Here is a 27,251-nt window from a genome sequence, read left to right as displayed (position 1 = left end):
TTGTGTACACAGTGAACCTCTTGTAGACAGCATATGTCTGGGTCATGTTTTCTTCTAAATTCAGAAAAATCTCTATTTTGTCTTTTACATTCAAAGTAATCATTGATGACGTTGGACTTAATTCTGTACATTTGCTACTCATTTCTCACATTCCTTATAGCATCTGGTCCCTCATTTTCTCTATTGCTATCTTATTTAATTGAATTTTTACAGCAAAGGGTTTAAATTTCTCATTTTTCTTGTATATGCTATTTATCTATTTTATGTTGATTACGATTGGAATTGAATTTAATAGTCCAAACATATTCCATTTTAAATTGAATTTATCCCAATTTAACTTTAATAATATGCAAATACGGTTCTTTAATGCCTGTGCCTTTATGCCTTCAGGTCTGAATATCATCAAATTACATTTTTATATCTTGTAATTCCAAGAAAATTAATTTCTTAATCTTAAAAGTTTTAATCTCTTAAATTATTACAAAACTGCATAGTTTATAAACCAAAATTGCTATTATATTAGTGTCTAGAGTAATCTTTAAACATTTAAACCATGCAGAGAAAGGGTAGAGTTTCACAGCACTGTTATAACTTGTTTAGTAACTGTAGGTCATACACACACATTTTCTGTGGTCTGAATGTCTATGTTGTCTTGGGTTACAGATAAAAACCTTCTGCTTGGACCTGCTGCATGAGACTAACAAATTCCCTTAGCTTTTGTTTCTCTAGGAATGTCTTGCCTTCTCTCCCACTTTTTAAAATTGCCCTTTATTTACTTATCTACTTAGAGTGTGTGTGACACACATGCACACATGTGCCCACACAAGCTTCATAAAGCACATGTGGAGATCAGAGGTGTCTTAGTTTGGGTCTCTCTTGCTATGAAGAGACACCATGGCCACAGCAACTCTTATAAAGGAAACATTTAATTGGGGTGGCTCATTTACAGTTTCAAGGTTCAGTCCATTATGATCATAACAGGGAACATGGCGGCATGCAGGCAGATGTGGTGCTGGAGCTGAGAGTCTTACATCTTGCAGGCAACAGGAAGTCGACTGCCTGTCACACTGAGTGAAGCTTGAGAAAAGACCTCAAAGCCCACCCCCACAGTGACACACTTCCTCCAACAAAGCTACACCTCCCTTTGGGGGCCATTTTCTTTCAAACCACCACCAGGGGTCAGGTCTTTCCTTCTACCATGTGGGTCCCAGGGACTGAACTCGGGTCATCTGGTTTGGTGGAAGGCACCTTTATCTGAGTTGAATTAGCATTATTGAAGGGTAATTTTGCTGGATGTAAGATTCTTGGTCAATAGTCTCTCTTCTTCTAGAAGGTTGAAGCTATCAGACCACTGCTTTTGGGATTACAAAGTTTCTGATGAGAAATTTTCTCACAATCTTATTGAGTATCCTTTGTAGGTGATCAATCGCTTCTCCCCATCTGCTTTGAAATTTCTCTTTATCATTCTTTTTTGAAAATTTGGTTATAACGCCTCTCTCTGGGCCCTTGAGTTCCTCACACTTGTAACTAACTCAGCTTCTTGGATCTTTATATTCATGTCTTTCTTCAAGTGTGGGAAGTTTTCAGTTATTATTTCCTCAGACATCCTCCCTTCCCCTTTCTCTCTTCCCCTGGGACTTTCATAATGAGTGTGCCACTCTGTTGCTCGTGTCCTACACACCCCTTAGGTTCTGAGCATTTTCTTTAATCTGGCCTATATTCCCCAAACTTGACAATTTCCACTGCCCTAACCTGGAGTTTGCAGATTCTTTTTTCTTCCTCCTCATGTCTGGTTTTGAAACCTCTGGTAAGATTTTCATTTCATTTATAGTAATTTTTAGCTTCAGCATTTCTTTTAATTTTCTTTTACATTTTATATTTCTTTTTCACAGACAATTTCTACTGATCTATTTTCCCTTTGAAAGGGCCATACCTCCTTGTTTCTTTATATACTTGGTGATTTTTTCCAGTAAAAATAAAGAAGGAAGGAAGGAAGGAAGGAAGGAAGGAAGGAAGGAAGGAAGGAAGGAAGGAAGGAAGGGAAGGAAGGAAGGAAGGAAGGAAGGAAGGAAGGAAGGAAGGAAGAAAGAAAGAAAGAAAGAAAGAAAGAAAGAAAGAAAGAAAGAAAGAAAGAAAGAAAGAAAGAAAGAAAGAAAGACTCAGCATTTGAACTTAATAATGTGACCCTGGAAATCAGATTGTCCCCTCTTCAGGGTTTTCTGCCTGTATGTTTGTGGTCAGAGCACAGATTCCTATCATTTGGTGCCTCAATTGCTTTGTCCACCCTGGCTCCAGCAAGCTGCTCAGGGAATACATTCAGAGTTGCCTACCACAAGGCTGGTTATGAGAGACAGATGAGGACTCATGTGCCAAGACCTTGAATTTACCAAAATTAAACACAATTTACCACTCAAACCTTCTCCTGAAAAACTGAAGCCTCCATGAGACTCAGAGTTCCAAAATAGTTGCACTGGGTGGATTCTGCAAGGTTGGTGCCCAGGTGGGAAGACAGATTGCTGGTGCTTTTGTCCTTGTCCCAGTATCCTCCATGAGTTATGTTTTAGGGGATAATTTCATTCAACTAAATCTAACAAAAAAAAATAGAAATGTGTTGAAAATAAAAATAGCTCATATAATAAACTGACGTGGGATACATTTATAAAAAAAGCAAATGTTTAATTTTTATTTATTATTATTGGGTTCTGATGTATGTGTTTGTACACGTGCATATGTGTGAGCATGTGTGCACATGTCACAGTGTGTATGTGTATAACTGAAGGTCAGAGGACAGCTGTCTTCTCCTGCCACTGTGGAATCTGGATGGGCCCATACTCAAGTTATCAGGCTTATGTGGCAAGTACTTTTACCAAAGAGCCACCTTGATGGCATGGGTAAACATTTTAATATGAATTGAAAATAAAATTAGGGAAAAGGCAACTGTTTCATGCACTTCTGAATGAATTACTCCTTTGCTCCTCTGACGTTGTCACTCAGCCATTGTCCTCTCTGCTTCTCTTCCTTGGCATTTCCTTCTCACATCAGCTGTGAAAGGGGATGATTTAAAGTCAGGCCCAAGGGAAGCGGGAGGGAGTTGTACTTAGATTCAGGAAACGCCTCCAAGGATATCTGCACTTTTAGTATGTGGGAAGATGTCCCACAACACAAACATAAACAAACAGCTCAGTCTTAAATGGGAAATGCCAGTTGATACGTGACCCCGTTTGGTTATTTTGGGGGTAGAAGCATTTGGTGCATGAGTGTCCAGAGGATGCAGAGTGATATTCCAGAGTGTTACGCCATAAAATTTGCACTAGCTACCCCAATCTTCCATTGCTTTTGTCCGAGTGATAGAGGATACTTTGGAAAATGTTGTTTTTAGGATCATTGGGAAGCCGGGGAAAGGAGGGCTTAGAGCTCAGACACAGGAAACCCGTATTTGTTATGTCTAATTGTGGTTGTGTTCTTTCAGACAGTACTAAGGAAGAAAACATGAAAGATGTTTCTAAGTCACTGCAGGAAGAAGGCGAAGGAAAGACTCAGAGTCCCTAATATTTATAGAATGTGTTCGTTACTCCCAGAGTATCCTGGGCTGACATGATGAATACCAACTCCCAACACTAAAACCATACTCCACTGGGAAAAAGTTGACACTACATTCCACCAGGATCAACACTTTTCACTCTTTGGTACGCATTAAGAGATGGAAAAGCAGGTAACAGAGTGGGAGGAAGTACCTCCCATCACACATCTGACTAAAGGCTTGTATTTAGAATGCACGTTTGTAGACTCTTGACTGTGGCTGGTACTCCACTTACTTCCCAGCCTGCTGCCTCCTTACAGCATAGTCAATAAAATATTCTCCAAAAAAGAAAAAAAAAAAAGGAGAGGGAGGAAGAAGCTAAGGGGAGTGGGGAGGGGAGAGGAGTGGCGGGGGCGGGGTGGGGGTGGGGGAAGAACAATCAAAACTCATCACTGAGAAAACAGGCCAAGTTAAAAAAATGGCCAAACTATTTGAAGTGACACTTTGTCAGATGAAAAGATGTGATACATCATTAGTCACTTGGAAAATTTAAAATAAAACCACAGTGGGATGCCAACATAAACATAGTAGAATGGATACGGCAAAGTTTAAAGCACACCGGCAAGCAAGGAGGAGCAGGCGCTCCCCTAGGAGGCGGAGGCGGGTCAGACAGGAAGTGGCGCTGCCCCTTTGGCGAACAACCAACAAGTATTTTGTAGAGTTAAACTCAGACTCCTCAGTAGTCGAGCTCCTCAGCGTTTACCGGAGAGAAATGAAGCATCATGGTCACGGAAGGTCTCTATGTAGAGATCTATCACAGTTTATGCGCTAGTCTCTATCAGTCAGAAACAGCTCCAGTGTCCCTTCTAGAGGTGAGGATGTGGAGGGTGATTTTTCTGCCACCCTTTATATGGATCAAATAAGTAACTGCAAGAACAGTACGCGCCCTCCCCCTCAACGGTGAGGACAAGGAAAACAACAACAAATGAAATTCAAAACTGAGTCTATACTACCACAGTGTCTTAGCTCATGAGGGGGCTGCTGGTCACCTGCACCGGCTAGCGAGTACATCAGCAGGAGTCCCTGCCGCTCTGGCTGGGCTTGCTGCCACCTGGAGGCTCCCGTCAGTTCATAAAGGCTGACAGCAGTGGCTTTCTAGAAACCTGCACTCAAGCAGCAAAAAGCAGCCCTAGGAACGTCCATCAGTTGTCACTTGTATTGGCCCAGCCCATGGAGTTTGGGCTAGTCCGACAAGACCTGTGGCATGCTTTCCCACCAGCCCGGCCGTTTCTTCTGCATCCTTTTACATATAATATTCAGAAAACACCCTAGATGAGAGGTGGGAGCCACCTGTTCGTCTTATAAATGTCTGGACCAGCTGTCACAAGATTTCTTAAGAGGGAAGGGCTTTCTTTCTTTGCACTTAGAAACACACAGCAGTGTTTTTAACCTTTGTGAGGTTACAGATGGCACTGGGAGTATGCATGTTCACATGCATTTCTTTATACAACCTCTAGGGGGCGTGCATTCACTGAAACCAGTCCGTGAGCACAAAGGGAAAAAATCTTGATTGTAGGATTGATATCTATGTTATCTAGGGATCATTTAAGCTACTCTGACACCATTTGGAACAGAAAAGGAGCTAGCAGGTCATGTGTACAAAAAGGAAGGGGAAAACCGTTGCCCACAAGGGGGCAGTACTTGCCTTCTTAGGCTGTACCAAATGCCAGTGTGGCTCTTAGCTGTGTTTATCCATGCTGAGTACCCTCTGCCTTCCCATTTTGCCCTTAGCACCACTTTTGGGCTTTATACACTGGAGTTTCCTGGTCCCTCCCACTCCTGCTCTTCTCCATCCAAAGTCCTTGGCTATGAAGCTTGCGTTGGGAGTGAGGAAACCAAACTCAGAAAATGGCCAGCAGCCCTGACGACCTCATGTGTGAGCAAACCCTCAGGCTTCTCTGGGCAACTGAGGACAAACATGTGGGTGCAGACCCCCCCCTACCCCCGAGGACAAGTGAGAAACAACGAAAGTCACAAGTGGAGGGCATGGTCTGGAGTCTGCATTGCAGTTCTTAGAGGCTCTAAGTCAGTTCACACTTAAAGCAGGTGAGCCGGGTGCCAGGGAGGGAAAGGGGTGCAGGAGGGAAAGGAGACGCAGCCGCCCCTTCTCCCGGGACCTGTTGGCACATGGCTCCGTCTCTATTGTCCCTTCATACCCTTCCACACGCTCACAAAGAAATGATCACCTTGGATTTTAACAAAAGTCTCTTGTTGTTACCTCACGGACAGTTGCACATTACTCAAATTTTTTTTCTAGAATACAGGCAATCCTTTAGTGGGATATACATTGTTAGAAAATAAAAGGTTTCAGAAGTCAGAATCACTGTAATGAAGCAACATAGTTATAAGCTTTCAGTTCCTGCTCCAGGTCCCCCTCCGGTCAACCTAAGTGGTGCCTGGTGCTGAGGCTCCCCCTCCAGTCAACCTAAGTGGTGCCTGGTGCTGAGGCTCCATCTGACAGCACCAAGAACAGCAAACCTCAAACCCTGCCGCATACCTGATCGCCCAGGCTGGTGAAAGGCTGAGTTTCCAGGGCTGGTGAGATCGCCCAGGAGGCAAAAGCACTTGCTCTGCAAGCCTGAGCACGGGACTTCAGTCCCCTAGACCTCACACGAGAAAGAGAGACCTGACTCTCGAAAGTTTTCCTCTGGCTTGCATGCACAAGTGGCATAATCCATGCACTCACACACACAATAGTAATTAACTTAAAAATCTAAAATCTCTTGAGTTTCCAGCTCTTACGCCAGGTCACTTTGGTTGGCATCTCTGGTGTGGAAATTTAGCAGAGGCTCCCAGGGCAGCCAAATTTGCAAAGCAGCTAATGAGAGGAGAGGTGGAAGGTGCTTGCTTACCCCTCGAGCCTAACGCTGTCACTGCTGTTTGCCTTGCTGGAGCCGGGATGACTGCACTGAACTATGAAAGTGTTATTACATAAGAGCCTCTCACAGAAAACAAAAACAACAACAACAAAAAAAAACATGTAAATACTATAGGCTAGAGGTGGTCAGGAGGTTAGCAGTGTGGTCCAGCTCATAATAAGGATGAGAGAAGGGAGTGGAGTGAGCCACAAGTAGGAATCAGAGCTCATAAGAATCATAGTGCATTAAGTGGAGTAGGAAGAGATCCTAAGGTCAAGAGCAGGCTCAAAGATGACCTGGCTTCCAGAAGAACATGGAAGACTATCATGAGGATTCAGTATCAAATGGAAACACAGAGTCCCTTGTTTGGAAATTATGGAGAGATACAAGACAATGTCAAGAGAATGTGAGAACCAGCATGGGTCTCAGGGGTCTCATGCAGTGGTGCTGTGGGAAGGCAATCTTGATTACTAACAGGACAAGAAGGAGACTTCCACAGAGGTGGTACCTAGAATGGCCAGGGATGGAAGGTGTTACAGTTTCAATCTGAGATGTCCTGACAGGCTGATGTTTGAATGCCCAGTCCCAAGCTATGGTGCCATCTTGAAGGCTGTGGAGCCTTTAGTATGTAAGACTTGATGGGCACAAAGACGTCCCTGTAGGCAGGCCTTTGAAAGCTATGCACACTCCTGGTTCCAGTCCTTTGTGCCAATATACCTTCCCCAACACACTTATAACAAACAAACTGAAATTCCTCAAAACCATGAACCAGAGTAAACTTGTCTCACCTTAAGCTGGTTCTGTTTGTCACACCAATGAGAAAAGTAACTAATATAGAAGACCACCATTAATGGCCTTTCTATGTAAAAATCCACAGAAATGCTGGCTAGGGTGGTGTAGATTTTTCTACTCATAAGTGAATGGCCTGAATGGCATGATGTATCACTGAGACTGTGGGTTTTGACTAGCTATTGAGACACTCGGAGTGTCTATGACTCTGGGGAAGTAGTCGTTAGTAGTGTGGGAAGGCTGATCTGGGTAGAGAAGAGAATTATGTGCAATTTTTTTTTTTTGCTAATACAGCATGTAGCAGTGTAGGAGTCAGAGTTTAGTGCAAGAAGAAGGAACTGACTTATGAAGACTTGGATGATCATAAAATGTTTTGAGGAACTGAAGGGGCAAGTTCTTTTTACCCAGAACACCTCCACAAGGCATAACACTTGATTCTTACATTGTCAGCCTGTCTGAGACCACCTCTGGGAAAACTGACTCAACATTGAGATGACTGCCACTGCTCTGGTGACCTGGACACAAGGCTGGATCTGAAGCTTGGCTGCTGGGATATCTTAAAAAATCTTGCTTGGCTCAGCAGCAGTATCCATAGCAGCCAAGGTGGAACCACAGAAGACACCTTTCCTTAGCTGATCTTATCTAGCTAGTTTAATCAGTACAAGTAATCTGGTTCCAGAATCCTAGCTGCAAGGGAGTCCCTGATTAGTTTCCCAACCTCTCCACAGGTAGGTGGAATGAAGTCCTAATGAAATATCTAGAATAGCAACAATGCTATCATCCAAAATGGGCAGGCAATGAAGTTATTTTCTGGATATGCAGTTGATAAGCTTCATTTAGCTACTGGTATTTTCAAGCTGAAATTTGCAGGTGGGATCTTCAAAAATAGAAAAACCACACAGAGGCTCCTCCTTCTGCCCACATCACTGCCTTCCTTTTCCCTCCTCCTTCCCCTCTTGGTCTGCTTTTTCACCCCTCTATATACTGAGTTTCTCTCCCTGCTCTGCTCACTCTTTCCCTCCTCCCCATCTTCCTCTCCCTGGCTCACTCTTACTCCTCCTCTCGTACTAACTCTAACTACTACAAAACTGTTCTGTAGCATCAGTATTTGTACTTCCTGAGAGTCACTTTCCTCATCCTTAGTAGTGAGTGTGAATTGATTTGTCTCTGATGAAGAAAACTAAGCTACATTGTTCATCTTACCCCAGCCCTCTGTTTAAAATTGCTCTTAAGTTCCTGAGTTGGCTGCCTCCTAGATAGCAAAGAACAAAACCAATGCCCAGTTAGAGATGAGCAGGGGAGGGAAGCTGGGTGAAAAGACCTGACCCCCCTGAGTCTCAAGTGGAGGAATTCCTTGCTCATACTCTGCTCTGATGATGGACCAAGAAGTAGTCCTTGTGATCTTAGCCAACCATAGAGACTAGAACTGAGAGTATCTACATGCTCAGTCACCCTACACCCACCCACCCAGTGTCCAAATTATCTTCCAAAACCAAAAGTCTATATCTTTCTCTAAGGATGCCAGAATGAGCTCCACTGCTCTGCCACTGATAAGAACAGCAATTAGAGATAACAAAAATAAATATGCTTTGGTCTCAATTTAATGTCCCTATGACAAAGGAAAATCAGAAAAAGCCTAGCTATCCCGCAGCATTTTCAGGGTAGCTACCATGTGAAGGCATATTCCTAGGGAATTTGAAAGTAAATGGAATAGATAATGCCTTCACTTTAGGGAACTTACAGTGCAGCTGTGCAAACAAATGAGATAATTTCAGCCTCAAAGTCACATTGTCAGGAAGACACTGAGATAGTGGGATGCAGAGGCGCTGAAGCACAACAGACACTGTGCTCAAGCAAAGGCTCTTTGCAAAGATGTCTTCTCACTAAAACTGACCGAGTAGTGGAGAGGCCGTGGTAAAATCTCAGAAAGGGCATTTCAAGGAGAACAGAGGCCCAGCCTTGAGAATACCCCAAGCAGAGCGCTTCCAGAACTGGAAGTCGGTGTGTGCCTGGGCACAGGCAACAGTACCAGAGTCTTTGACGTTGGTTGATAGGGGCAGGCCTAGCCTACACATGGAGACCCTGATTTTTAATTTAATTCTAAGTACATTGGTGGTTTGAAGGAACGAACGGCATGATTTGGTTCTTTTTAAGAGCTGCTGAGTTGGGCCTGGTGTGTGTCATGGAACAAGAGTGGTAGGAGGGAGACTGATGAGTGAACTGCCAGGGCAGAAGGAAAAGGTCAGATCAGAGACACAGACTGGTGAGCCCAGCACTTCGTCTGACGGATTCAGTGGGAGGTGGGAGAGAAAAAGAAGAATGAAGCCAACTCCAGGTGTTGGCTACAGTACCTGGGTGGTTAGTAGAGCTGACTAAACTTTAGTCACTAAAGCCAAGTAAAGTGGATGGGAAGATATGGTATTTTATTTGTGCTGTAATGTGGTGATTTTTTAATTTGTACTTTAATAAATAAAGTTTGCCTGGAGATCAGAGGAAATAGCAAACCATTTTAAGTAAACAAAGAAGTCTGGCAGTGGTAGCACACGCCCTTAATCCTATCACTTGGCAGGCAGGATCTCTGTGTATTCAAGGCCACACTAGGGAACAGAGCCAAGTGTGGTGACACATGCCTTTAATCCCAGTACCAACCATAGAGTTCTGGAGGCCTGTACAGATAGGAAGTGGCAGAGCTGGCCAGGAAGAGGAAGTGATGTAGCTAGACAGAGAGCAAATCAGATGGCAGAACAGCAAGGCATATAAGCCTGGGTCGCTCTCTTTGGAAGCTGTGGAGTTGGATGAGGTGAGGTTGGCCGGTGGCTTTCCCTATTTCCCTGATCTCTCTAAGGCTCTCACCCCTATATTTGGCTCTGTGTTCTTTATTTAATAAAACCATTTAGAAATTCATCTACAGGAAGATAATTCAGAATCCTGTGGTAGCCAAGCTAGGGGAGAGAAGCCGCTGAGGCATCCAAGCAGACAACTGAGCTGTGCAGAATCCACAAGAGAGATCACAGCTAACAAAGAATGAGAGCTGGAGGTTAAAGCCTGAGGAAGCCTAAGGAGGCCTGAGACCACCTAGCTAGTGGGGCTGGATGAGCAGCGGCCTGATGCACTAAGCCCTGGTCAAGGCCGGCTTCACAGACACGCAGCCTGTGGGGTCACGTGTGTGGTCCTGCCCTGATGACGTTCCTGCACTTGGCTTGATGCTCAGCTGCCAGCATCTTGTAACTCTTAATGACACAGAATGAACGACAGGGCCAGTGCTGCCTGAAACACCTGAGCATTGTGAGGTGTGACAGAGAAGGGGGTACTGCTGAAGGGTCTCAGAAAGAGTGGCCATTGAGATCAAGGAAAGTGTAAGGTATGAGATTGAGTTCACCTTGAGAAGCCTATTTCAAGGTGAAGGCATCTGATGGAGCCAGTGGAATGAGGCGAGGACAGAGGTATAGTGGCTAGGTAAGGTGTGGACTGGGAGTGATGGTGAGAGAACCTTCTGGTGGGGTGGCATGGACCAGCGTTTAATCAGGCTACTTGAGAAATGAACGTTTCTGTGACTGATATTCAAGAGCCTGTGGATGCAGGAATGCAAATGGAGGTTCCTGTGTTAAAGCCCATGTCCCTCCTCTTCTGACCCCAGCTCCATTCCTCACAGTGAGGATCACACACATGCATGGACTCTGGTCCAGAAGTCCAAACTGTCTGTGCTCCTCTACCATCCAACAAACGCAGAACAAAACCTGCAAGACTCATAAAAACATTCCTTTGTTCCTGGGCATCTGGTGAACTCACAGTCTCACGGGGCCGTGAGGTGGGCAGAGTCTAGGTAAGCCTGCTCCCTCAGCTTCATGCCTCACCCTGAGGAGGCTACGGAGGCCCACTAACGTGCAGGTCTCCAGAGGGGAACCCCTGTTGTTCATGCCTGAAGGCAGAACTGAAGCTAAAGGTGGGGACGATGGAATCTCTTTGTGATAGAAAGGGGGGCAGTTCTCATTTAGCTGTCACATTTTTCGTTTTGAAATATAAAAGTCTGAGCAAGAGTATGAGGAACTGTTAAGACTTTGAGAAGGAAAAAGCATAATAAATCCCGGGAGTTTTGTTTTGGCTCTCAGGTCCAGAGTTTGAACTACTATGGCAGACAACACACAGCAGGGCAGCTCACTCATGGTGGCCAGGGAGCAGACAGAGAAAGTCACTACCACAGAGCCCTCTCTTTCCCGTCCTTTTTAATTCTTTCTGGGCTCCTAGAGCAAACTAGATAATCCCCCTAGTTGATTGTCTTGGGAAACTCCCTCATGGACACACCCATGGATGTGTCCTATTCATCTCCTCTCAGGGATCCTTATTCCAATCAGGTTGACAATTATGATTAACTACCTTCGGCAGCCAGAGTTTGGGGCAAAAGGAAAGTAACTTTGGTGGATAGATTCTATGTTTGAGTGATGAATGTCCCTTCCAAATTCCTGTTAAAACTCAATCCCCAAAGCAGCAATGCCTTAGCAAGCTATTGACCAGGGAGGGCTCTGCCCTCGAGGACAGAATGAAGGCCTTTAATGGCATGGCCATGAGCTATGCCCTGAGGTCGTCTGTTGAAGTCTTCATCTCTAGCTGGTGGTACTATTGAGTAGTTCTGGGTCTTAAGGATGCTGTCCTTACAGTGGATTAATCCACTGACTCTGGAAAGCTGGGGTGTGGGGGACTCTGGGGATCTGGATCTAGGTGGAGGATGTAGGATGCCTCTCTGGAGGGCACATCTTGTCCCCAGTCTTTGCCCCATCCCCATCCTGCTTCCTGCCCACCATGAGATGACCGTCTTTGCTCATCTAAAAGCTATCTTCCATGATGCTTGATCTCACTTCATGCTAAAAGAGATAAGACTAAATGACAGTGGATGGAGATGTTCAGAACAGGGGGTGAAACAAGTATTTTTTTTCCCCCTTTTAAGTACCTTCTTGGATATTTTGACTCTTCGGCAAACAGCTGACTGACCCAGGGCCCCTACAAAATGTTTTGAGGAAGTGGGTCTGCCCTCTTCTGCTCTTCCACCCTCTGAAGTTACAGTGTGTGACCTCTCTTTACCCACCTCCCATCATGCCATGGTGCTGCTGTCTATATGCAATAGGTTTTTACCGACACCAACCATGTTAAAACCGTGGCATTGGACTTCCTGGCCGCCAGCGCTGTGAGATGCAAATCTCAACTCTTTATCATTACTAGTCACACATATTTCACAACCATAGCATAGAGAATTCAGTCAGGGTCTCAGGGTCTCTGTGAGTGCCCACCTAAGGTGATGGGCATAAGCCTGAAGTAGAACCAGGCAGCCCAATGGTTAGATTTTCTTCAGGATGTTCAGAGTGGCAGGGGGTGAAGTCAGAGACTAGGCAGAAGAGGTAAACTGAGTACACAGGATGTGGAGGCCACTGAGGCGAGGTCAGAGATGGCACAGTGTACAGTGAATGGCCTGTCCTTGTTAGAGGAGGCTTTGCCTATTGACCTACAAAGCAGCAGAGTGACTCCCCTTCAGACCCTGACATATAGTGTCCAAAGTCAGGAGTGGCAGAGGGCTGAGCCTGTAATCTGCTGCATGTGTGTGTGTGTGTCTTCAAGGACTCTATTCCCAAATCCAATCCCAACCCCATCTCTATGCTGGGAATGGCTTTCCAAATCAAGATCCTTTTCTTTTCATTCAAGAATATTTTAACCTGGAAGCCTCCTTTTCACCTGAGAAGACAAACAGGCAGTTAGGTTTTCCAGTCAATACTGCTGGGAATTTCAGGTCATAGAAGGATGTAGCTGGAGGGAGCTTTATGCTGTTCAGAGAACTGGTTAAATCCAAGACTTTCTGGGAAAGTTAATGGAAAACAGATGGGTCTCTGTAGCAATGGAACCACAGAGCCTTGTCTGTGGTCGCCATCTGCTGGCTGTAAATGAGAACGCAGTCTGGGAGTGGAAGATTCCTTAGGTGCACGTGGACTTGAATGATGGGCATCACCGTAAAGGCCTTAACAGAACAAACTCCGCGTTGGCTCTTTAAATGTTGTAACGACAGTCACACTTCTATGTTATGTCGGATTCCTTTTGATGGGGTAGGCCTTCCCTCAGATAAAAGATACTGTTGGAATATTTTAAACAAAATAAATTCTTTGACAAGTTTCACGTTCTGATCAGGCCGACCCCGTGCCCTCCTTTCCTGTACTCTACCACCACTTACACTTCCCAGATTCGTGGTTTCTTTTTTAAACCCACGGAGTCCAGCCAGTGCTGCCAGAGAGTGCACAGGGGTCAGGATGTCTACTGGCACATGGGGACTTGAAGTAAACCGGCTCTCCTTCCCTGTGCAGCCATGAGCTGTCAATAGCTCCTCAGATAGGGGTGGGGCCTCCTGGGTCCCTCCCCGATCCCGATCCCGGCTGGAACTGTGGCCGCCGATCTTGTGTATGCAGTCTTGCCCGTTGCAAGTTCCTATACGCAGCACCCGTGTCGTGACCAGAAACCACACTGTCATCGCAGCCATCTTCTAGAAACCACCAGTCTTCATCTTTTTCTCTCCAGGAGTCCTGAGCAGAGTGTCCAGCACTTAATAGACAGCCAATAATATGTATCAACCAGAATAAAGAAAAATGATCGAACTCAAGCAAGTTCCTGGGGAATGATCCCCCCTGGGCGATCTGATTAGACTTCCCAGGAGGAGGAGGATGGCAGCGGGGATGGAGGGCAGAGTTGGAAGAACACCCAAAACGAGGATGACAACGAGATCTAGCTGTAGGAAACATAAGGGGAGGGATTTTGTGTGATTCTGGGAAGAGCCTGCAACACAGTGACAGATGTGGCTTCCAACGTGTGAGCAGAAGGAAAGATTTCTTAAAAGCCAAAGGAAGAAGTTAGAGCAGCAGTTTCAAACAGGCTGAGCAAAGACTCTTGGAAGGACTTCCGGATCCTAGAAAGAAGAATGATTCCTGGCTTTCAAATGTTTTCCCCAGCTCCATTTTTACCCCCAAATGCTATGGTCTTCTGGAAAAATCACCTCGGACCCTCCAAGTCTGAGGGAAACTGGAACCGCTGATGGAAGGGAGAACTTGGAATGCTCGGAATGAGTTCAGTTCCCCTCCCCCCAAAAGATGAAATGTGGGTGAGTTCCAGGAGGTGCACAGGGCAATCAGGCTGAGAGAGACTGGAGGTGACAGGCGAACTTAGGTTATCACGGTAACTTAGAATTAGTGATGTAATGAAGTGCAGAGATGCCTGGCTGCCAGAGGCCAGAATCCAGCCACCTGAGCTCATCGAGAAACGAGATCTGGCTAGGCACGCTTGGGGGTGGCTGAGGAATACAGGGACTCATCAAAGCCAGTCAGTCCCGTGGACACAATCTACTCAGCTTCTGGAGACTGTGATGGGCTTGAGGTTAAGGAAGACTTTCTTTAGCAAGGTGTGGGGGGGTGGGGGGTGGGGGGTGTATGCTTTCTACACAGGAGACCTGCAGAGAGAGGCACGAACTCTCTTTGAAGAACACCTGTCCTAGGAGTGAACAGACTGGTGTGAGTGACTGAATGAGCAGGTGGATGAATGAAATCACTGGCCTGAATGTACCGAAGATGTCACTGCCTTGTGAAATTCTAAAGATAGAAGGAGTGTGCACGCAGCTGTGTTTTCACTCAAAACAGGAAGAAATGGCCCTCATCACTAACCTGCTCTTCAAACGCATCTTAGACAGATCACAATGTTCAGTTGCTACTGAAAGATAAGAGCTCTGCCCACAGGATGGATATACGATCAGGGATACTGATACATTGCATGTCCTTACATGCTGTCTTCAGAGAAAGGGGTTCATAAGATCTTCATGTTCACATAGACAATCATTTTCAAAGAACACATAAATTCTCACTGAGGCCCAACAAGGCGAGTATGCTAATCCATGGGTAGAGGTTGGCGTGACTCAGCTTCCTGGAAGCCAAGATAAAAGGGGGACATAGTAGGTCCCGTGGGGTGCCTTATCAGAAGAAGGGAGCACATAGGGTAATTTCTGAGCATTGGAAACCCAGAAAGCTTTCTCACGTGGGGTGACATATCGGAGCTACTGGCATTTGCCAATCCTTACTTCCAAACCAGAAAACTTTCAGCAAGTTTTGTAGTAAAAATAAAGCTCGAGAATATAACGTTAGAGCACGCTCAGTGGCCTTTCTTCTGCAAGAGCCCAAGCACAGCTGCTGGTCTAATCCAAGGTTAAAGACGAGGTTGTCTATAAACAAAGGACACGATGTTTGTGATGTGTAGGAAAGACTTGATTCCTCTCTCAGAATGCATGGGTGTTAGGAATCTTATTTGCAGAATTTAAGCCGTGTGTCTTAGACCGGCCATCAACTGTCAGCATCATCCAAGGCCATGCTCTTTCCACCCCTCACGCTTGCTGGCCTCCTCCCTGTCTCACAATCATCAACAGACAGACAGCCCAACCCTATGCCAATCCCATGCCCATGCCAATTCTTCCAGGCAACTGGGGTCACCCTCACTAGTAGGTCCACAGACTGAAGAACAAACTCTTGATAAAAAGTGACTAGTTAGTTGGCAGGGCTGAGTTATACCACGCAAGTCCAGAAGCATCCACAGATATCACCCCAAAGGAGTCAACTTCTCTGTTGAAATTGTTTGTAAAGGACCATTATATCTTCTTTCCAGAGATTTGCCAACTTCCCGTGGACAGGGTGATGAAGCCCAGAGTGGAGAGAGAGTAGGTGAAGAAGTCAGCTGAAGTCTGCAGTGAGTGTGACATGCTTGGGAAGTGCAAGAGGAAGTAGTGGGTACCGGGGTTAGATCACAAGCCCTTCTAGGTTGGTTCCTTTCTTGAAGAGGAAGGACATGAAATATGCACAAGACATCACCCAGTAAAATTCGCAGAGGACTGAAGGGAAGTCTGAGACTCACTGGAGAATGTAAACCCCTATGATCAGAGCTTCCTAAACTAGGGGCTGCAGCCCCGTGGAGGTTCATGTAACTGATGTAGGAGCTGTAGAAAATACGCAACAGTAAAAGGTTTCTCATAATGCAATGGCCAAAAAGTTAATTCAGACTCAAACATATGATGAATGTGAGGTGTTTGGGACGGCATTCACCTACATTATATCACAGGATTTTACCGTAGTCTTGGTTCTGAGCATGCAACATGCACACTTTGCACCATGCCTACCCTCACACAGCACCAACACACACTGCTGATGCATTTGGCTCAGACTCGAGATTATCACAGAATTATTGCAGGGATTTTAGAACACAAACAAAAATGTCTGCTTCCGTAGTAGCAAAATGCTTCAATTAAAAAACATTTTCCTACTGCCATTCCTCAGCATGTAACTATCAAATTAGTATATTTTTGGACTGAATTGTGTTAGAATGTTTGGTTTTAAAAATGGTTTGTTTTTTAAAGTTACTGACTTGAGTTTCTTTAAAAAGAAATCATTTCATGAATTTTGGATTTTAGTTGGGGCAGAATTTCCAGCAATTTCTGAAATGGCCCTACACATACTTTTGCCATCTCTCTTTTATTTTTATAAAGATTTAGTTTTTTCTCATTTTGTGTGTATGACTGTTCGCCTACATGCATGCATGTGTACCGTGGGTGGGTGGTGCCTGCAGAGGCAGAAAAGGTACCTGGGCTCCTGGAGCTAGAGTTCCAGATGGTTGTGAATTGCTTTGTGGGTGCTGTGAACAGAACCTGGGTCTTCTACAAGAGCAGACAGTTTGGCTAACCACTCAGGCATCTTCCCAGTCCCATGCCATTTCACATTATATATTTATGCAAAGTAGTGTTCTCAATATCGACAGTTACAAAATCAAAATATTAATCAGCTCTGAAAACCCTTGAAGATCCTCTGTGCTTTGCAGTATCAAATATTCAGCCAAGACTGAATTCCCTGTGCAAAAAAATGAACAAATACATCTTTGTGACTAGTGTGTAAATGTGCTCTCATTTGTAATAAGTGGTAAAAATTATATGCATGCCACACTTATTTAAAATTTGTTTATGAATCATTACCAATAAGTATTGGTTTGTACACCAATTTAAAATACATATGTACTTGGAGTTGCATAGAAATTCCCTGGGCTAAAAAAAAGTTCATAATTGGAGAAAGTTTAAGAAATAATGGTCAGTGTCTTATGGAAGGATATGTCGGACAGGAAGATGGTGGCAGCAGATTTCAGGTTCTGTGTGACCCATGTGACCCACGTAGCTACTCTCAGCACAGTCTTGTAATTGTTTCCCAGGCTGCCTCTACTTACCTGTGGGTTCCTGAGAAATAGTCCAGCTGCCTAGATCTGGTTGCTAATCCTATGAGAGTCTTTTCTTTCAAAGAGCAAAGTGGCGATCAGGAAGGGAAAAAGGCAAATTCTCTTTTCTCTCTGTGACTTTCTTATCTCAGTTCTTCCTGGGCTTCTGCAAAGCTTCGCTGCTGTCCTCTGTGATGGGGTCCTTCTAAATGGCCTGATCCTTACTGTGGTGTCCATGATTTCCCAGCTTCCCCCAGGGACCAGTTAGGCTCATTGTTATGGCCACAGCTGGAACTTTTTTTTTTTTTAAAGATTTTCTTTTCTTTTTTCTTTTTAATTTATTTATTTATTATGTATACAGTGTTCTTCCTGCATGTATGCCTGCAGGCCAGAAGAGGGCATCAGATCTCATTATGGATGGTTGTGAGCCACCATGTGGTTGCTGGGAATTGAACTCAGGATCTCTGGAAGAGCAGCCAGTGCTCTTAACCGCTGAGCCATCTCTCCAGCCCCTCACAGCTGGAACTTTTTGTGCCCTCCCATGTCATATCTCATGTTACCTAGGTAGCCCCAAATGGTGTTAGCTCATTCAAAGTTTTCTCTTTCAAGCCATGCTGTGTGTGGGAAAGGGCTGTTGTTACCAGCTTATCCTTAAATCCTCCCAACTGCAGCTGCATGGAATCCCCATGGCGTTCTCCTACGGGACTCTGAAGATGCTTTGTAAACGGCGATGTGTGTGACAGATATGCAGCAGCGCTCCTGTGAGCTACTGAAGGCTATTACGCCCAGGCCAGGGGTGTCTCAACCCAGACCCATTTTAAGAGGCTTGGATTCTGAGAACCACTGAGCTTGCCATTTAGGTCCTAATCTAGCAGGAAGCGCAGACTGTCCAGTGTCTACAGATGGCACTCAGTGTGCGAATGGGTAGAAAACAGGTGTCTCTTCCCTTTACCAATGAAGCTGGTCCTCTCCTAGCTGCCGCTGCAGGAGACCCAGAGGGGACATTCAGCCTTCATTCCACAAGTGACAAGGCTCTGTCCCCCATTTAACATTAACGACTTAAAGGTTGACAATAGCCTAGGGACCAGGGACAATGATGTAACTTCTGCAGAAAGACAAGTGTGGTACCTGGCATAAGCACCCCCTTGGTGACAGTGAAGGAAGGTATGTTCCTAGCCATGGCTCTGCTGCCCATGTGGTAATCTTCAGCTTTGGGGGACACAGAGCTGCACAGGAAGCACAGTGACATGAGTCACAGAGAATAGACTACGGTGGTCCAGATCCAGGCTGGTCTGGATTAGCATCTATTAAACTGGATGATTCAGTGGAAAGAAATCTCTAAAACCGAATTCACAAACATGCCTATCTCAGGTCACCTCGGGCTGTGTGGTGTCCGTGTGCCTCACTGGGGAGCAGCAGCATTCCAGTGTCCAGGTGACCCTGGACCCCAGGACATCTGTGAGCTGTGTGGAGAGACGTCTGTGGAGGAGCAAGTGCAGGTCCTAGCTTAGCGTAGCCTCTTCAGCTAATGTGGAGCTTTGGAGCCAGCTGCCGAGCTGCTAAAGGATCATGTGTTGTGTGAAGAGCGTGGTCAGTTTGATTGGTCAAGCACTTGGATAGGGGTGCTAGATTTGCATATTTTTAATGGCACAGTAATACTTGTTCGTAATACAGGACACTTAATTTAAGTGTTTAGCCTTAGGATAATGATGCATTCGTGTAGAATAGTCTTTTCCCAGAGTTATTCACTGTTAAACTTTGCATGTTTTTGATGGTTTACTGTGTGTTTGGATGTGTTGTTGTTGCTGTTCATTTGACACAGAACCACGCATGTGCAGATTGCTCGGATAGGACCTTTGGCACCTCACACTTGTGTTTTCCATCCTTTCTCTCCCAAAAGAGCAATAACCCTGAATTTTACATCATGCAGTTCTGTTTTCCTTTATAGTTTTGCTATAAGCCTATGTACTTTTTAAACTCAATGTGAATGAATTTCACTCTCTCCAAGATAAGTTGTTGCTGTTCAGTTTCATTTGTGCATAACTGTAATTATTTGCACTTGTGTGGTGTTCCATCTTAGAAAGATGCTACGGAGCGTTAAACCATTCCCTTGCTGAACATGGGGATTTCCCCGGCACATTTCATCTGCTGGCATGCACGGGGCTCCTCTAGGATGTGGTCTCAGGAGAGAAAGACAACATGGTAAGATTTGTGAATCATCAGCTCAGGTGAGCTATGTCAAGAGCTTCTCCATAATGGCTTGGTTCCTCCCTGCACCATGTCATGGACAACATTTGGAATCGTCAGATGCTCTCGGTTTATTTGAGGTAGTGGATGGGAATGAATGTGCCACAGTGCTTCTCACTTGCACGCTCTGACTAATAAGATTATATATTTTCATATGGTTGTTGGTCAAGTACGACTATGTGTGTTGTCTGCCTGCTTTCCAATAGTTCACAGATGTCTTTATCCATTCACTTCTATGTGTCCATGTGTCCATCTGTACTTGGTACTTGTAACCCCAGCCCTGAGAGGCAGAGACAGGTACATCTCTGGGGCTCACTAACCTGTCAGCCGAGCCTGCTCGAACTCCAGGCTGGTGAGAGGAATGATGGCTGAGGCTGTTCTCTTACTTCCACATGCACATGCACACACACACACACACACACACACACACACACACACACACACACACACGGAGAGAGAAAGGAGCTAGTCCAAAAGTGTGAATATTAGAAAAACAGGTGTGAACATGAACACAGTGGCAGGCTGCCATGGTTCAAGTGGCTGGACTGAAATGGTAGGTGATGCTACATCTAAGGAAGAAAGATGTGCTCTTGGTCCCACCTCAAGTCCAAGTTGCTGCCTTTACCTGCTGTCTCTAATTCCTGTTCCCCATGAGGATGGATGGGCCAGGTGCCAGGTGGCCTCGTTCATGTTCTCCCATCACAGCACCAGGAGCACCAGGCCATGATGGGGACCTCCTGGCAGATCTGTTCCTTACTCTGAGGGTACCCTCCACCCTCTGAGGAAGAGCATAGCTACAGAGGCCTCCCCCGGGCTCAGAGGTGTTGGCTTTCCCTCCAGCTCTGGTTCAGCACTCCAGATTAGAGGAACAGAAAGGAAAAGCAGCCCCTCCGCTGGGATCCACAGTGGTTGCGTCTTATATTTTCCCATCAAGAGCCTTTCTTGGAGCTCTTAGGCTTTCTCCCGTCCCCTTCAAGTTGCACCTTAATAAAAAGCCTCCTAAAAACTGAACTATGTGATGTGGGCTCCAATCCCCATAACCTTATAACTGTAACCCTTTGGCACACTGGTCTAGGGAAAATATTACAGCCGTCTCTCCCCAAAGGACACTTGGCAATTTTGGAGACATTTTTGGTTGCTACTGTGGGTAGTGGTAGAAGGGTGTTATCATCCTAAAGAGGGTAGAGGCCAGAGATGCTGCTAACTGTCTTACAATGTGCAGGAAAGCCCCTGTGATAAGAATTACCCGGTCACGAATGTCAGCAGTGGCCAGACATAGAGGCCCCGATCCTTCTCCACCTTACTACCCAGGATTGGAAACCACAGTCCCTGACTTCCCTGTGGGGACTCCCAATTACATGGCCCTTCTTCTGGAGGTAGCTTTTCTGACATATTGATAAACGGATTCCTACCGCTGTACTGGTCATGGGAGAAGGGACTGGAGATTTTGCAACCGAGTTGAACACTTTTCTCCTCAGAGGGTCCTACTTCTGATCTGGATGCCAGTTCATGTGACAGTCTGCGACAGGGTGACACGCATATAGATGGCATGGATACCGACAACAGCTCTTCTAAACATTATGGACTTATTGTATGTTATTAAGTAGTACTACACAGTACTGCCTTCTGGTACTCAGATTTCCCTCAGGTAACAGACGCTGCTGGCCCCACTCTGCAGGCTCTAGGCTCTGTGTTGCCTGTACAGTGACTCGGAGCCTGTGCCCTTAGCCTTGGAAGCTCGCCAGGACGATGCTCATCAAAATGCAAGATCCTGGGGCCCCCTCTTGGGGTCTTCTCTGACTGCACAGGCACGGTAGACCCTGAGAGTCCGTGATTCTAGCCAGCAGTAGAGGCTGCTCTATAGTAAGCTATCCAGGGCCCACCTGTAAGAACCAGTGGTAGAAATCACAAAATTCTCTCGGCCTAACGCCAGGCTTGAGAATTCAATGTGGTAATTTTCTGTATCTCTGAAAAAAAAATCTAACATGTATTCTCTCAAGTTTCCCATTTTCAGCTGAAACGTGGATGGTCAGGGAGCAGGATGCCTTTACACAGGAGAGGTGGGACATTTCCATGGGAACAGAGGCATGGGCATTTTACCTTAAAAGTGGATTTGGATAACTTAGAGTGAACATCAAGCACAGGTGTTTGTATGGACAGGAGAGAGAGCTCTTGCCTGCTCCTCATCTCTGAACTGACCTCAGTACACAGTCCCAGCTTTGTTTGGTAATGTGGTCTCTCGGTCACCAAGATAAATGGTTCCTTTGGTTACTTCCAGTTGAATTTCAAAGCCCCTTCTCTGACCTGCTTCCCATTTGTGAGTTTTCAGTGGACCAGTCATTTTAACACACCAACTACCATGCAGCCTAAACTTCCCTCCAAGTAAAGTCCTTCCAAGCTGTTGCAAGACCTCAACACTAATGTCTAAAATCAAGAAGTTGCCTTACTATGTAGATTGTGTGTGTGTGTGTGTGTGTCTAACATAGTCAATCACTTTCAGCCCAATCACTTCATCTGACTGTGATCAATTAAAAAGTAAAAATTAATAATAAAAGAAACATCAGGTATGCAAACCATGTCAATAATCCCAGCACTGAAGAAAAGCAGAAGGGTCTCTGTGAATCTGAGTTTCTATACCAAGTTTCAGGCCAACTAGAACTACATAGCAAGACCCCCATCTCAAAAAACAAACAAACAAAAAGACATCTATATGATAGCAAACAACAGATTCGAGCTAATGTATCATAGTTGTCGTTAGAGGAAAACGGTATGAACTGAGGGCCAGAACGTCTCAGGATGCTCTAAAGTGTGTCTCTTTCACCTCTCCTGAGCTCTCTCACATTCTGTTCCTCTAGAACGCTGTTCTCATACTTTAAAAGTCGCTATGCTCTCACCTCATTTTCCACGTCTCCTTTTTAGTCTAGGTAGCCCCCTCATTGGCCGCTGGGCTCACAAACGCGGCACTCCCTTAAATTCACTCGTGGGTGAATCACTTCAAAATACTCCAATCTCTGTGCCCTTACTGAAAGCCATCCAACAGAGAGACGACTTTCCAAGCCAGAAACAACTCTACAGACACGTGAACAAAACCTCAATTTTGTATACGAGGCACAGCCTAAGACCACCCAAGTTCCCTTGATCCACGCAGCCCACCTCTGGACAGGAGAGACCCCTTCCAGCATGCTGAAACTTCAGTCAACACATCAACCTGGATGCAAATCTCCACCCAGCTCGGCATTGCTGCTTTTACCCACGGAGGGCTCACAGCCCAGCATGCAAATAGTGGGTGCTCAAGCATAAGAACCCCCCGAGGTAAGGACCTGGACCTGACCTTACCTATTTTCGCAGCCTCCGCTTTCAAGTTGAAATCCCAGTTCCTTGGCAGCTTCAGGGACATTTTGCTTCCGATTTGGGTGAGTAAGCGGGTCAAGTGAGTGGCCAGCGAGCCACAGTGTGTGCTCTTCTTGCTTTCTTCTGCTCTTCCCTTCAGTCCATCCGTCCGTCTTCTCTGCCTGGTGATTGCTCCACAGGCACTCTTACGTGCCAGGCTGATCTGCCCACGTGTCTCTTCCTTTCTCTCAGATGAAAGGTCCATCCATCTGTCACTTGGGGATGGCACCCAAGCTCCCCTAATCCCACCCACAGTCCCCCGGGGCTGGCACCCTGCTTTGCGTTCAGTTTTACCAGAAACAGCCCAGTTGACGCTTTGCTCGGAAGAATCTCAGGCCTTGCCGAAGCGAAGTCGTGATAAACAACAGTCTCTGCGTTTTTTTTGTGTGTGTGTTTTTTTTTTTAAACTGTCTGCTTCCTTGCATTTTGAGGAAGTGGGTGGCTGTTCAGTGTTGTGGCGTTATGAGTACACTTTCTTCAGAAGACATTTAGAAATTTTGTCAAGCTAGAGCCTGTTTGTGATATAAGACTGTGGTTTTAGTTAAAAAAGAAAGAGAATCCCAAGGCTCTCACCGTGGGCCTCGACTCCTCCTTGCCACAAACCATCAAAAATGGTCAGGCCGGCAGCCAGCTTTCTGCCCAAGTTACCGTCTTTAAAATTCTTGCTGTGTAAGGACCACACAGCTCTCACCTGCTTGAGATAGAGGTTCCTAGTGACCTCCATCTGATGCAAGGAGAGTTTTCATGCACTCAGCTGGTAAGTTGGTTCCAGCTAGGCAGAAGCATGCAAAGGGTTAACGCTTCTTCCACTTTGTGTACACAGGGTGCTGTTTACAACCAGACCAACAGTTAAAAACTCAGGTTTTCCTTCCCCTTTGAAAGAATCTTCCTGGGCCTCCACGTCTTCTTCAGAAAAATGGATCCTTAACGACCGTGGGTGTTCAGAGGCCTCTGGTACAGATTTCTGACACACGGTAGTTACCCCACAAACACTAACTGCAACCTTCGTTCTATCTAGTTCAGCTTGTGGTGGGCTTTTATATCTTTAACTCGGTCGGCTTCACCTAGCAGTTAAGCTTCTCGGCCCTAGAACCAGATTGCCTGTGTTCAAATCCCAGCTTTACCATGTGTTTGCTGTGAGACTTTGGGCCTGTTCCTTGACTGCTTCCTGTTTCAGTGCCCTCATCTGTAAATGCAGCCATTCACAGAGTGACTTCACAGGCTGCTGCGGAGGTTTCTGCAGACACCAGGCCTCTCTGCATAATCACTGCATACACGCCACACATCCAGGTCCCTTCACTTCATCGTCCTGGACAACCCGGAGAGCATTTTCCTCACCTCTCACAGCTATCTACTGAGGACCCAGTCTCCTGCTCCCTGTTGCATGAGCCGCCTCCCCTATCCCCCAGCTCAACGTCATCACCTCTTTCTTCTTTCTCTTGAATGTTTCCTGTCAATATTAGCATTACAGAGTTTTCTTCACATCTTCAGGAAACTCTCTTAACACCTCTTCCTCCTTTGGCTGTAGCCTGATTTTGAGTTGTTGTTTTTTAAATAAGGACTGTTGAACTTGCTGTTTTCTCTCCTCTTTTTCTTTCCTGGATTCCTCCTTTGACACTCTTGCTTCCTAGAATGGCTTCTCAAGAACACCAACGGCTCTCCTGTCCCTAACCTGGCAGGCCAGGTCTCTATCCTCTCCTCACTGGCCTAACAGCGGAGTCGGACATAAGAGCCCCCCCAACTTGGCACACAGCTCCGAACGTTCTCTCTCTCTGCCCGTCAGGGTCTATGGCTGGCCTGGTTTTCTGTTTCCTTTCCTTCTGCTCTATTTCTGGTTCCTCTGATTCCTTCTCCTTTCTCTGGTCTGCAAATCATGATTTACACCAGGATTCCACCAGTGGACTTCCTTCTCGTCTTTGTCGCCTTGACAACCTTGGCTGCCCTGAGACTTTCATTATCCCACACCGTATATAACGACCCCTCTGTGAGTTCCCAGAACAGGCCACTTTTCAATTCCAAATTATGTACATCTTTGCTTAGATCTCCAAGAGTCAACACATACTAATCCAAAGTCAATATCCGAGGACCGAACACAGTGACCCAGAGCGTGGCCTTCTCACTAGGAACTAAAGGAGTATATGAGCCAATAAATGCATTTCAGGCCTCTGTGCTCAGCTTGTCTGCTTACATTCTACTGGCCCACATGAGTCACATGACCAAGCACAAAGTCACTGAGACAGGAAGTACGCATAGCCCTAAGAGGAAAGGGACTACCCCATTTACCTGGCTGTCACCCAGTACTACAGGAGTGCTGGGTTCCTTAACTTTGGCTCTGACTCCTGAGGACTTTGAAGCCTCAGATCTCCACTGCATCCTGCCTAACCTAACACATTATTCCTTATCCAGCCCTAAAAAAGCTGACAACCTCCTGAGCACCATCCCCGGCAGCTCCATGGGGAACTTGACATCCAAAGTTTCAGTCCTGGGATCTTTAACTTAGGAATTCTGAAGACATTCTGAAGGAGGCATTTAGAGACATATGGGGAACTTCCTGGACTCTTTGGGGTGAGTTCCTGCGAGTCTTGGAAAAACATATGACCCATGGGGAAGTTGCTGTGCACACTCAGAAAGTCAATCAGCAAAAGCAGCCGCCACGCCACGGAAAGGCTGCTCGTGGCAGCCCTGGAGGCCGACGCTGGGTGTCAGCTCCTGAGTGGGGGTAGAGACCTGACGGAGCTTCTGCTGCACCCTCTCTGACCTTTAGAAGATGAAGAACCAGATGTCGTGGTTAATAGTAAAGTTTGGGTTAACGTCGGCAATAATGAAAGCGAGCATCCGGGTATTTGTCTGTTAATGCTAACCGTTTTTTAAGGACCTATACTTTTTGCTGGAGGAAAGCTCGTGAACAAGCGACTTGGTTTCTGCCTCTCTCTTTCAGCTCTCTTCTCCCACCTCCCAGATGCAGCTAATAGGAAGAAGGCCAATGTAGAAGAAGCTAAGTAGAGCATGGGAAGGGATATGATGGGGAAGTGCAGGGAGCTGTGAAAGTTCATGGGAGGGGCGTAAGCGGGACTCACAGGAAAGGGGGCCGGCTTCCTGAAGCAGGCTCTCTCACACTCTGACTTGACAAATGTGTTAGAGAGATGAGAAGGCTTCCAAAAGGACCAGCTGTGGCGGCTCACACGCCTGTAATCTGAACACTGAGGCTGAGGGAGGCAGACTGCCCTGAGTTTTTAAGAGCCAGATCCCTTCACAAAATGAAAAGGGGGGAGGGGAGCAGGGAGAGGGGAGATGGGGTGGGGAGAGGGAGACAGGGTTATAAAAAGCTCTCTAGAACAGTATAGAAAGAACTCCTCCGCTTGCTCCTAGGCTGCTGAAAAGTGTGAAAGGAATGAGCTAGAGGAGAGATAGGCGGGGTCGGAGGGTGCTGTAGGCAGGTCCCAGAAGGCACTGGTGAAGTTTTGTCTTCTTTCAGGTAAATGGGGATCTCCAAGGAGTCTTCTTCAGCTTGGCAGAGTGAGGAGGCTGAACCCAACACCCCAAGTGGGAGGACAGAAGGGAGAAAGGTTGCACAAGGAAAGAAGAGAAAACACACCAGAGCCTCTGATGGAAATGAGAACCCTGAAGGTTCTTACACAAGAAGCGGAGACGCTCCGACCCTGACTCCAGTGACTGACTGGGGTGGTGGCAGTTCCCACCACAGAGAAGGGGTATGCCCAAAAGGAAAGAAGCCTGACGTGGGGCCGGGGACGAGGAGCTGTGGACTCGGTACAGTTCCCGGCACAGAAGTGGGGCTCCACATGACGGAGACAGCAGTGGCCGGGCCTGTTTGGGGGCCAGGGTAGCTTCCCTGGAAATGAGACCACAAAAGTGGTTAGGAAGCAAGGGTGCAGGGAGGAAGCCACTGTCCACAAAAGAAACAGCAGTGGCCAGTAAAATGTGTCCCCCACCGTGTGCAATCAGGGAAGCATCAAGAATGGTCAAAGAACAGGGTGGCCAGAGGTCACAGGGAGACCTCAGGCACGTCTGAGGAACTGGACTTTTTTTTTTGGAAAGGCCTCACTGTGCAACTCTGGCTGGCCTGGAACTCACTGTGTAGACCAGCAGGCTGGCCTCTAACTCTTCTG

The 27,251-nt window shown here is 46.2% G+C and overlaps 1 protein-coding gene and 2 long non-coding RNA genes across 3 annotated transcripts in view; 2 read left to right on the top strand and 1 right to left on the bottom strand.

Annotated features, from left to right (window-relative positions):
• Positions 1-23,497, bottom strand: part of Arhgap25 (Rho GTPase activating protein 25) — a 74,896-nt gene extending 51,399 nt beyond the window's left edge. Inside the window, exon 1 of the mRNA XM_006984569.4 lies at positions 23,071-23,497. Within this exon, the coding sequence (XP_006984631.1) occupies positions 23,071-23,329 (259 nt within the window). The 5' untranslated portion in view covers positions 23,330-23,497. The remainder of the gene's footprint in view (positions 1-23,070) is intronic.
• On the top strand, positions 10,472-16,745 carry LOC143272422 (uncharacterized). The gene is made up of 3 exons (XR_013049958.1): positions 10,472-10,683; positions 13,780-14,356; positions 15,901-16,745. It is a non-coding gene; the product is annotated as an uncharacterized LOC143272422 (long non-coding RNA).
• On the top strand, positions 22,197-26,387 carry LOC143272421 (uncharacterized). The gene is made up of 3 exons (XR_013049957.1): positions 22,197-23,147; positions 25,531-25,689; positions 26,063-26,387. It is a non-coding gene; the product is annotated as an uncharacterized LOC143272421 (long non-coding RNA).
• Positions 26,388-27,251: the final 864 nt, after the last annotated feature.

The sequence above is a fragment of the Peromyscus maniculatus genome, chromosome 3 (genome assembly GCF_049852395.1).
Source record: "Peromyscus maniculatus bairdii isolate BWxNUB_F1_BW_parent chromosome 3, HU_Pman_BW_mat_3.1, whole genome shotgun sequence".
Taxonomy (NCBI): domain Eukaryota; kingdom Metazoa; phylum Chordata; class Mammalia; order Rodentia; family Cricetidae; genus Peromyscus; species Peromyscus maniculatus.
Note: the sequence above shows the minus strand (reverse complement) of the source record. Positions and strands in the feature narration are given on the sequence as shown.